This window comes from Neophocaena asiaeorientalis, unplaced genomic scaffold (genome assembly GCF_003031525.2).
Source record: "Neophocaena asiaeorientalis asiaeorientalis breed wild unplaced genomic scaffold, Neophocaena_asiaeorientalis_V1.1 scaffold113, whole genome shotgun sequence".
Classification (NCBI taxonomy): domain Eukaryota; kingdom Metazoa; phylum Chordata; class Mammalia; order Artiodactyla; family Phocoenidae; genus Neophocaena; species Neophocaena asiaeorientalis.
The window spans coordinates 6,523,988-6,536,411 of NW_020172316.1; the positions used below are offsets into that span (position 1 = coordinate 6,523,988).

Genomic DNA, 12,424 nt, shown 5'->3' on the forward strand with positions numbered 1-12,424 from the left:
TTGTGGTTGGAAAAAATACTTGATATAATTTCTGTTCTCTTAAATTTGTTGAGACTTGTTTTGTGGACTAGCTTGTGATCATTCCTGGAGAACGTTCCATGTGAATTTGAAAAGAATGTGTATTCTGCTATTTTTGGATGAAATGTTTTGTAGACATCTGTTAAGTTCAGCTGGTGTATTGTTTCCTTTAAGACCACTGTTTCCTTACTGATTTTCTGTCTGGAAGATGTCTATTGATGTAAGTAGGATGCTCAAGTCCCTTACTACTATTTTATTGGTTTTTCCATAACATCTTATGGGAAAACCGAAATGAACTTTTTGGCCAACCCAATATTATTGTCAGTTTCTCCTTTTATATCTGTACTATTTGCTTTATATATTTAAGTGCTCCTGTTTTGGGTTTATATATGTTAACCAGTGTAAAATCCTCTTCTTGTATTGATATCTTTATCATTATATAATGTCCTTCTTTGTCTTTTGTTATAGCCTTTTTTAAAAAAAAAGTCTGTTTTGTCCCTGCTTTCTCATCATTTCCATTTGCATGAAATATCTTTTTCCATCTCTCACTTTCAGTCTGTGTGTACCTTTAGCACTGAAGTGGGTCTCTTATGGGCAGAATGTACATGACTCTTGTTTTTTATCCAGTCAGCCACAGTGTGTCTTTTGATTGGAGCATTTAGTTTATTGACATTTAAAGTAATTATTGATAGGTATGTACTTATCGCCATTTTAATTGTTTTCTGGTTGTTTTTGTAGCTTCTTCTCTGTTGATTTCTTCTTTTTGTTTCTTCCCTTGTGGTTTGATGATTTTCTTTAGTATTATGCTTGTGTTTCTTTCTTCTCAGTTTTTGTGTATTTGTTGAAGGTTTTTGATTTGTGGTTACCATGGGCTTCAATTATGTTGACTTATAACTATACCTATTTGTTTTAAACTGGTAGTAGTTTAAATTCAAACACATTCAAAAATATCTACATATTTTACTCCTTCCACTTTGTGGGTTTTTTTGTTTTGTTTTGTTTTTTTTGCGGTATGCGGGCCTCTCACTGTTGTGGCCTCTCCCATTGCGGAGTACAGGCTCCAGACGTGCAGGCTCAGTGGCCATGGCTTACGGGCCCAGCTGCTCCGCGGCATGTGGGATCTTCCCAGACCGGGACACAAACCCGTGTCCCCTGCATTGGCAAGCGGACTCAACCACTGCGCCACCAGGGAAGCCCCACACTTTGTGTTTTTGATGTGACATTTTATATCTTCATTTTATGCCTTCACTGTTTATATAAAGTTATAGTTGCTGTTATAATTTTTTGTGTTTTAATCTTTGTACTAGCTTATTTAAGTGGTTGTTCCTCAGCCCTAACTGTATATTTGCTTGTCCTACTGAGATTTTCCCTTTTGCATGGATTCTTACTTCCCTTCACTTGGAGAAGACCCTTTAACACTTCTTTTAGAGTTGATTTAGTATGAACCCTTCTAGTTTTTGCTTGTCTGAGAAGTTTTTTTTTTTAGTCCCTTCTTCGTTCCTCAGTGATAATCTTGCTGGGTAGAGTATCCTAGGTTGCAGTTTTTTCCCTTTTAGCACTTTAGGTATATCATGCCACTGTCTTCTGACCTGCAAAGTTTCTGCAGAAAAATCAGCTGATAGCCTTATGGGGATTCCCTTGTATATGAATCTCTGTTTTTCTCTTGCTGCGTTTAGAATTCTCTCTTTAACTTTTGCCATTTTAATTATGGTATGTTTTGATATGGATCTGTTTGGTTTCATCTTATGTGGGACCCTCTGTGCCTCTTGTACATAGATATCTGCTTCTTTCTTCGGGATTGGGAAGTTTTCAGCCATAATCTCATCAAATACATTTTTGATCCTCTTCTTTCTCTTTTCTCCTTCTGGGACCCCTGTAATGTGAAAGTTGATATGTTTAATGTTATCCCAGAGATCTCTTAAATTGCTCTCATTTTTAAAAATTTGTTTTTCTTTTTGCTGTTCTGACTGGATGATTGCCATTATTCTGTGCAGAAGACTGCACCACTTAGCCTGCTATTCATTCCTTCTAGTGTGTTCTTTATTTCAGTTATTGAATCCTTCATTTCTGATTGGGTTTTTCTTTTTTCTAGTTCCTTGTTAAAATTCTCACTGTGTTAATCTATTCTTTTCCTTAATTCAGTTAACATTCTTATTACTAATGCTTTGATTTCTTTTTCTGTAAATTGCTCATTTCTGTTTCATTATTTTTTCCTGGTTATTCTCTTGCTATTTCATTTGAGACCAGTTCCTCTGCCTTTTCATTTTACTTAACTTTCTCTGTCTCTATGAATTTTGGTGAAATAGTTACCTATTGTGTCTTAAAGGTTTGTCTTTCTGTGGGATCGTTCATGTACAGACTGCATATGCCCAGTGCCCAGTGGTTGGAGAGCTGGATTTGATGTGGATGCCAGTCATGTCTTTCCTCAGGGTATAATGGCCACTATGACCTTGGTAAGAGGTGGTGCTGGAGATGGAGGTGCCAGAGCTGTAGCCGGGTGTGAGACGAGGCTTCTCCTCTGCTCAGTGGCCGTCACTGGCCTTTCAAGTGTGGGGTCTGATCCCAAGTTGGTGAAGCAGAAGCCCTGAAGGTCAGGCCTGCTCTGACTTTGTTCCCCTTAAGTGTGTGCTTTCTACTTTCCCAACACCATGACCCTTGACCCAGAGTGGGGGAGTGCTGAAGCAAATGGGGCCTGTGTGCACTCTTGGCTTGTTTTGCTTGCAGACAGATTCTAAGCTGCACCGCCTTGCAGGTGCCAGCAGTTGTTTCTCCCCCTTCATTCAGACCCCAGCCAATCACACCTGCAGCCTCTGCCACCATTGCCCTGTCATGAAGCCACACCACAGGGCAGGTGAGGCCTTGTGGTCTCAGTGTGTATTGGGAGGTGAGCTGTAGGGGAGTGGCTGCTGTCAGAGTTCTGGACTGCTTCTGATGCACTGCCTGAGTATGTGCCAAGAGTGGCTGTCGCTGCTCTGCAGCCGAGTTGCCTCTGAGTCCACAGCTGAGCTTTCTCCTGGTCATGTAACCCCCGATCCAGTACCGCTTGCAACATGGAGTAAGCAGGCCTGGAGCCTTTGCTTGGCTTCGGCTGGGATATGCACTGAGGCAGTTACAGGAAACCCTGCAGCCACTGGGCGGTCCTCACTCAGTTCTCTCCTCATTGCCTCATGGGCAAACCAGCATGCATGCTTCTCACAAATGGATTCCAGGCTTCCCATACTCCTCCAGTTAGTCCCAGCAGTCCTCCAGCCAACCACGGGCCTGTCCCCCCTGTGTTGGACCCCAAGAGTGAGATGCCCAGTCTGTGGCTTGAACTGCTCACTCCCCAGGGCGGGTCTCCACCCATGTAATCTTTCTTTTCTTCTGTGTCCCCTTTCAGGGGCACAGGTCCCGACCTTATCATGTCTTTTCCCTTCCTACCTGATTCCATGTGGATCTTATAGCCTTTCTTGTATGGGAGTCTTTCTGCCAGTTTCCAGTTCACCTTCAGTGAGAATTGTTTCACATGTAGATGTACTTTTGATGTGTTCATGAGGGGTAAGTGAGTTCCACATACTCCTCCTTGGCCATCTTGATTGATCCTTTGTTCTTTAATTTTTAAAACTCACTTGTAAATTGGCTGGGCCTGATATTTTCTTTCTGCCAAGGTTTTTTTAAAAGAGAGATTTATATGTGTTTTAGTTTTTTAGTATTTTTATTATAAGGAGTTATGAACACATCAAAAAGTAAACAGAATATTATAGTTAACTCCATGTATCCCTATACCCAGTTCCAACAACTGTCAACCCATGGGCCACCTGCCCCATCCTTACCCCTATCCACTTCGCCCAAGGAAGGCTGGGGATGTTATAGTGAAGGAAATTTAAGACATATGAATATCTGCAGACTCTTTTTTAAAATATATAGCCCAAGACCATTACCATGCCTTAAAATAAACAGTTCCTTAATATCAAAGAGCCAGTTGGTTTCAAATTTGATGAATGTTATAAAAGGATTTAGTAATATATAAAAATATTCTGTATAAATAATATATTTTAAAATTTATTCATAAATTTATACATAAATTGTGAATGCACACAGATTGATTTATTTCTTTGAATTAGGATCCAGATACTGTCCAGATATTGTGATTGGTTTGAGATGCCTTTCCAAATGGATAGGTGTTAAAATCTTGTTAATGATTTCTGATTTGATTGGTTATTGATTTCTAACTTAATTTCATTGTGGTGATAGAACGTTATGAGTTATTTCCTTTGAAATGTACCAAGGTTTTCTTTATGACCTAATATACACTCAAGTTTTAAAATAGTTCTTATTTGCTTAAAAAGAATATGTAATTCTCTTATTATTGGTTGTGGAATTTTGAGTTAGTCCATTAAATTAAGCTTTTTAATCTTAATTTCTCTTTTTTCTTACACGATTTTTTTTTTCTTGGGGAGACCAGGATATGTGTTTTACAGGATTTTTTGTTTCAGTGAGCATCCACGTGGTATAGTCTAACATATCATTCTCCTCTTTTGCATCTCTGTATTTCCATGAATTCATAGTTGGATTCAAACAGTTGATTAGATTAAGACCTGAATTTCTTTTTCCAGGGCTGTTCATTGGTGATGATGTTTCCTTGATCATGAGGCTCATAGTCTTCTTTTTTTGTGATATTGGTAGCCATTGATGTTCAATGCCTAGATCCTTTAGTTTATTAAAGAATTTGAATTGATATGCAAATTGTTACTTATTTGGCCAGTGGAAGCCTTTTCCGGACCTTTTGGCACAACCCTAAAAGTTTTGGATGGCTTTCTTGATATTTGAATGGCAAGATGTTACAAGGTCACCATGTGTATTTCCAGCCCCAGACCTAGAATTGGCCATTTCTCCAAGGAACCTTGATTCCGTTTAGGGGGAAACAGTGTTTGAAGACAACAATCTGGGATGCTAGGAGTGTGCATTTCTACAGAATGCCTTTGTCATTATTTCTAAACGTTTCAGTGGACAAAACTAGAAAATTTATATTATGTGAGTGTGCATGTTTTTATTTAAAATGAAATACATCATGAGTTTAATCTGATACTTCCAATTCAAATTGAAGACCACAGTGTAACTTTTTCCCTTTCACGTCTTCCTTCTCAAGAATTCTGTTTTCTCAAGGACATGAGGGATAGGAGAATAAGAATAACCCATATTAATCATTTGCTGTCTTTTTCATCAAGTGATCTCTGAATAGCAATGCTAAAACTACCACTAACAGTATGATCACTGAAAATGAAAAGAATCTAGTGATTCACTTCACCTCATTGATTATAGGTGTTCTGGGGTTTTTTTATGTCAGTTTTGATAAATTACTTTTTTTACAGGAATTTGTCCATTTCTTCTAAATTTGCATAGTTATTGACAAAAGCATGTCCTGTGTCCATCTGTATCTTTTAAATCACTGCTGTCTATGTAGCCATGTTCTTTTTATTCTTAGTGTTATTTATGTGTACTTTCCTTTTCTTCTTGCTTTACATTATCAGAACTTTGTTGATTTCATTTTAGTCTTTTCAAGGAACAACTTTTGGCTTTATTAATTTCTTAATTTCTCCCCTTCCTTCTCTTTTCTTTGGATGTATTCTGTTGTTCTCCTCCCACTCCCTGCCCCCCAACTTCTTAGGTAGGTCACTTAGCTCATTATTCTTTAGCCTTTCTTTTCTAACATAAGCATCCAAGGCATTTAATGTGTTGTTATCAATAGCATTTTGTTATAAACTCTAATTATGACAGGATTTATTTTTCTCTGATAGTTTTATGAACTTTAAAAATTTTTTAATTTTATTTTTGGTTGCATTGGGTCTTTGTTGCTGCGTGTGGGCTTTCCCTAGTTGCATTGAGTGGGGGCTACTCTTCATTGCAGTGCGTGGGCTTCTCATTGCGGTGGCTTCTCTTGTTGCAGAGCATGGGCTCTAGGCGCACTGGCTCAGTAGTTGTGGCACATGGGCTCTAGAGTGCAGGCTCAGTAGTTGTGGTGCACAGGCTTGGTTGCTCCACGGCACGTGGGATCTTCCTGGACCAGGGGTTGAACCGTGTCCTCTGCGTTGGCAGTGGATTCTTAACCACTGTGCCACCAGTGAAGTCCCCTTTTATGAACTTTTGATACCATGTTTTTGTTATCTTCCTAAGGTGACTCCCTTTCCACCCTTTTAGCAAAGCATTTTGTAGTCTTGGTTATTTCCCCTTATTTACTGTTTACATTACAACTTCATATATAGTATGGATATACCTAGTTTTGCATATTGGGTATGTTTCTGAATTTTTCTTTTCCTTCTTTCTTTTCCTGGTAGTTCTTTCACAAGTCCTCCTTATGTTGTTGAGTTTATTCCCCCCCTTTTTTTTAAAGTTAAGTTTATCAAGGTATAATTTACATACAGTAAAATTCCTTTTTTAGCCTACAATTTCGAGATTTGACAAACAGATATAGTCATAAATCCTTCATCACAGTTAAGATACAGAATAGTTGCATCATCCCCAAAGATTTGCTCCTCACATTTGATAGTCACCCCTTCTACCGCTCTCTCTATGGTGCCTGTCTTCTCTGCATATTCAGACTAGTTGGTTTTTCTGTGACCTCAGCTCTCTGAGGAGTTTCAGAAAAGTTTTAATTTTGTAGATTATCTGGGCTTTGTTGTTAGGGTGGGAATGGTGCTCTTTCCAGTTGGACACGTTATTTTTCTTATCAAGTGTTTTGCATTAACACTACCATTTGAATATCTTTCTCCCACATATGTATTTTTTTAATACTCATGTATATCTTCATTGAAGTTTTATTTAGTGCTAAAATGGTATCTTTGTTCATTTTGTAATTTGTATTTGAAATCTTTTAAAGTTTAAAGAGTATCATTTTAACAGGTAAGTTTCAAGTTTATGAATTCTCTGAACTTCTCCCTACTTTCTAGTTCTGTTTTTCAAATTAAATATTAGTATATGTTATCCTGAGTTTTACTCTACTATTAGAAGATATGTTTTGTTAATATATAATCAAAGGAATGATAGAGAAATTTCATGTTAGAAAAGTATATCGTTTTTTGATTTCCAGATTTATTATTCATTTGTACTTATTATTGTAATGTACCTAGCTAATTTTAAGACCACGTGAAAATTCTTTGATGAATACATCTTTGTACTAAAGGGATTGATTTTTACTACCAAGAAATTATTCATATTGATAAGATTTGAAAATATTTCATCTGAGCTACTAACGTCTCTTGTTTTTTATAATGTGTTATTATAAATGGTTTGTGATAGCTTATTTCTTTAACAGCCACAATTTATTGAATTGATTTTAAATGCTGTTGTATTATTTAAATAAATATCTATGTAATATTTCATCATGTTGGAAATAGTATTGCATATGCTAATCAGTTTTACCTCCTCATCACTTTTCATGGACATTAATAGTGACTAAGTTTTTTTTTTTTCTTTCTTTTTACCTTTCTAGGTTATTTTAGTGTCTGCCAATAAATTGACTCGTTACATAGAACCATGCCAGTTAACAGAAGATTTTGGTGGGAGTCTCACCTATGATCATATGGACTGGTTAAATAAGAGGCTGGTTGGTATATTACAATGAGAAACATGTTATTATATATAAATAAGACATATTTTGATAGCTTTTTAATCAACTGAAAGGTAGATTGTTTACTTTTTACAAAACTAAAGAAATATAATGCATACCACATGATAGCATAATGCTTGAAGGCATATACTCTGGAGTCAGACTCACAAATATTAGCTATTACTGTTGTCATTAGTAGCAGTATTATAGTCAAAGTTGTAAATCTTTTGAGTTGAATAACAGCAGCATAATTTCCTGAGAGGTAATCTAGTTGATAACACCAATTTTTTTTATACAGCAGGTTCTTATTAGTTATCTATTTGATACATATTAGTGTATATATGTCAATCCCAATCTTGCAATTCATCCCACCACAACTCCGCCCCCCGCTTTCCCCCGTCGGTGTCCATATGTTTGTTCTCTACATCTGTGTCTCTATTTCTGCCTTGCAAACCAGTTCATCTGTACCATTTTTCTAGATTCCACATATATGCATTAATATACAATATTTGTTTTTCTCTTTCTGACGTATTTCACTCTGTATGGCAGCCTCCAGGTCCATCCACGTCTCTACAAATGACCCAGCTTCGTTCTTTTCATGGCTGAGTAATACTCCGTTGTATACATGTGCCACATCTTCTTTATCCATTCATCTGTTAATGAGCATTTAGGTTGCTTCCTTGTCCTGGCTATTGTAAATAGTGCTGCAGTTAACATTGTGGTACATGACTGTTTTTGAATTATGGTTTTCTCAGGGTATGTGACCAGTAGTGGGATTGCTGGGTCATATGTTAATTCTGTTTTTAGTTTTTTAAGGAACCTCCATGCTGTTGTCCATAGTGGCTGTATCAATTTACATTCCTACCAACAGTGCCAGAGGGTTCCCTTTTCTCCATACCCTCTCCAGCATTTGTTATTTGTAGATTTTCTGATGATGCCCATTCAAACTGGTGTGAGGTGATACCTCATTGTAGTTTTGATTTGCATTTCTCTGATAATTAATGATGCTGAGCAGCTTTTCATGTGCCTCTTGGCCATCTGTATATCTTCTTTGGAGAAACGTCTATTTAGGTCTTCTGTCCATTTTTTGATTGGTTGGTTGTTTTCTTAATATTGAGCTATATGAGCTTTTTCTATATTTTGGAGATTAATCCTTTGTCCATTGATTTGTTTATAAATACTTTCTCCCATTGTGATGGTGGTTTTTTCATCTTGTTTATGGTTTCCTTTGCTCTGCAAAAGCTTTTAAGTTTCATTAGGTCCCATTTGTTTATTTTTGTTTTTATTTCCATTACTCTAGGGATGGGTCAAAAAAGGTCTTGCTGTGGTTTATGTCAAAGAGTGTTCTTCCTATGTTTTCCTCTAAGAGTTTTATAGTGGCCAGTCTTACATTTAGGTCTTTGATCCATTTTGAGTTTATTTTTGTATATGGTGTTAGGGAGTGTTCTAATTTCATTCTTTGACATATAGCTGTCCAGTTTTCCCAGCACCACTTATTGAAGAGTCTGTCTTTTCTCCATTGTATATCCTTGCCTCCTTTGTCATAGATTAGTTGACCATAGGTGTGTGGTTTTATTTCTGGGCTTTCTATCCTGTTCCATTGATCTGTATTTCTTTTTTTGTGCCAGTACAAAATTTTTTGTGCCAATACAAAATATTGTCTTGATTACTGTCGCTTTGTAGTATAGTCTGAAGTCAGGGAGTCTGATTCCTCCAGCTCTGTTTTTTTCCCTCAAGATTGCTTTGGCTATTCAGGGTCTTTTGTGTCTCCTTACAGATTTTAATATTTTTTGTTCTAGTTCTGTAAAAAATGCCATTGGTAATTTGATAGGGATTGCATTCAATCTGTAGATTGCTTTCGGTAGTATAGTCATTTTCACAGTATTCATTCTTCCAATCCAAGAACATGGTATATCTCTCCATCTATCTGTGTTATCTTTGATTTCTTTCATCAGTGTCTTATAGTTTTCTGAGTACAGGTCTTTTACCTCCTTGGTTTATTCCTAGGTATTTTATTCTTTTTTTGCAGTGGTGAATGGGATTGTTTCCTTAATTTCTCTTTCTGATCTTTCATTGTTAGTGTATAGGAATGCAAGAAATTTCTGTGCATTAATTTTGTATCCTGCAACTTTACCAAATTCATTGATTAGCTCTAGAAGTTTTCTGGTGGCATCTTTAGGATTCTCTATGTATAGTATCATATCATCTGCAAACCGTGACAGTTTTACTTCTTCTTTTCCAATTTGTATTCCTGTTATTTCTTTTTCTTCTCTGCTGTGGCTAGGACTTGCAGAACTATGTTGAATAATAGTGGTGAGAGTGGACATCCTTGTCTTGTTCCTGATCTTAGAGGAAATGGTTTCATTTTTTCACCATTGAGAATGCTGTTTGCTGTGGGTTTGTCATATCTGGCCTTTATTATGTTGAGATAGGTTCCTTCTCTGCCTGCTTTCTGGAGAGTTTTTTAGCATAAATGGGTGTTGAATTTTGTCAGAAGCTTTTTCTGCATCTGTTGAGATGATCATATGGTTTTTATTCTTCAGTTTTTTAATATGGTATATCACATTGATTGATTTGCATATATTGAAGAATCCTTGCATCCCTGGGATAAATCCCACTTGGTCATGGTGTTTGATCCTTTAAAGTGTTGTTGGAGTCTGTTTGCTAGTATTTTGTTGAGGATTTTTGCATCTATATTCATCAGTGATATTGGTCTGTAGTTTTCTTTTTTTGTAGTATGTTTGTCTGGTTTTGGTATTAGGGTGATGGTGGCCTCATAGAATGAATTGGGGAGTGTTCCTTCCTCTGCAATTTTCTGGAAGAGTTTGAGAAGGATGGGTGTTAGCTCTTCTCTAAATGTTTGATAGAATTCACCTGTGAAGCCATCTGGTCCTGGACTTTTGTTTGTTGGAAGATTTTTAATCACAGTTTCAATTTCATTACTTGTGATTGGTCTGTTCATATTTTCTATTTCTTCCTGGTTTTGTCTTGGAAGTTTCTACCTTTGTAAGAATCTATCCATTTCTTCCAGGTTGTCCATTTTATTGGCATAGAGTTGCTTGCAGTAGTCTCTTATGATGCTTTATATTTCTGAGGTGTCTGTTGCAACTTCTCCTTTTTCATTTTAATATTATTGGTTTGAATCCTTTCCCTCTTTTTCTTGATGAGGCTGGCTAAAGGTTTATCAGTTTTGTTTATCTTCTCAAAGAACCAGGTTTTAGTTGATATTTGCTATTGTTTCCTTCATTTCTTCTTCATTTATTTCTGCTCTCATCTTTATGGTTTCTTTCCTTCTGCTAACTTTGGGTTCTTCTCTGGTTCCTTTAGGTGTAAGGTTAGATTGTTTGTTTGAGATTTTTCTTGTTTCTTGAGGTAGGATTGTATTGCTATGAATTTCTCTTTTAGAACTGCTTTTGCTGCATTAAATAGGTTTTGGATCATCGTGTTTTTGTTGCCGTTTGTCTCTAGGTATTTTTTTATTTCTTCTTTGATTTCTTCAGTGATCTCTTGGTTATTTAGTAAGGTATTGTTTAGCCTCCATGTGTTGTATTTTTTACTTTTTTTCCCCTGTAATTTATTTCTAATCTCATAGCATTGTGATCAGAAAAGATGCTTGGTGTGATTTCAATTTTCTTAAATTAACCGAGGCTTGATTTGTGATCCAAGATGTGATCTATCATTGAGAATGTTCTGTGGGCACTTGAGAAGAAAGTGTAATCTGCTGTTTTCAGATGGAATGTCCTATAAATATCAATTAAATATATCTGGTCTATTGTGTCATTTAAAGCTTTTGTTTCCTTATTAATTTTCTGTCTGGATGATATGTCCACTGGTGTAAGTGAGGTGTTAAAGTCCCCCACTATTATTGTGTTACTGTCGATTTCCTCTTTTATAGCTGTTAGCATTTGCCTTATGTATTGATATGCTCCTGTGTTGGGTGCATATATATTTAGAATTGTTATAACTTCTTGGATTGATCCCTTTATCATTTTGTAGTGTCCTTGTCTCTTGTAAGATTCTTTATTTTAAAGTCTATTTTATCTGAGTATTGCTATTTCAGCTTTCTTTTGATTTCCATTTGCATGGAATATCTTTTTCCATCCCCTCACTTTCTGTCTGTATGTGTCCCTAGATCTAAAGTGCATCTCTTGTAGACAACGTATATATGCGTCTTGTTTTTGTATCCATTCAGTGAGCCTGTGTCTTTTGGTTGGAGCTTTTAATCCATTCACATTTAAGGTAAGTATTGATATGCATGTTCCTATTACCATTTTCTTAATTGTTTTGGGTTTGTCTTTGTAGGTCCTTTTCTTCTCTTATGTTTCCCACTTAGAGAAGTTCCTTTAGCATCTGTTGTAGAGCTGGTTTGGTGGTGCTGAATTCTCTCAGTTTTTGCTTGTCTATAAAGCTTTTGATGTCTCCGTCAAATCTGAATGAGATCCTTGCTAGGTAGAGTAATCTTGGTTGTAGGTTCTTACCTTTCATCACTTTAAATATATCATGCCACTCCCTTCTGGCTTGTAGAGTTTCTGCTGATAATCAGCTGTTAACCTTATGGGAGTTCCCTTATATGGTATTTGTTGTTTTTCCCTTGTTGCTTTTTTTTTTTTAACATCTTTATTGGGGTACAGTTGCTTTACAATGGTGTGTTAGTTTCTGCTTTATAACAAAGTGAATCAGTTATACATATACATATGTTCCCATATATCTCCCCTTGTTGCTTTTGATAATTCTTCTTTGTCTTTAATTTTTGTCAATTTGATTACTGTGTGTCTTGGCGTGTTTCTCCTTGGGTTTCTCCTGCCTGAGACTCTCTGCACT

At 36.4% G+C, this 12,424-nt stretch overlaps 1 protein-coding gene across 4 annotated transcripts in view; it reads left to right on the forward strand.

The window, feature by feature from the left end:
• Positions 1–12,424, forward strand: part of SESTD1 (SEC14 and spectrin domain containing 1) — a 137,388-nt gene that overhangs the window by 78,778 nt on the left and 46,186 nt on the right. For all 4 annotated transcript variants that reach the window (XM_024766576.1, XM_024766567.1, XM_024766596.1 and 1 more), the window contains one exon: positions 7,487–7,600. In XM_024766576.1, coding sequence (XP_024622344.1) covers positions 7,487–7,600 — 114 coding nt within the window. The remainder of the gene's footprint in view (positions 1–7,486; positions 7,601–12,424) is intronic.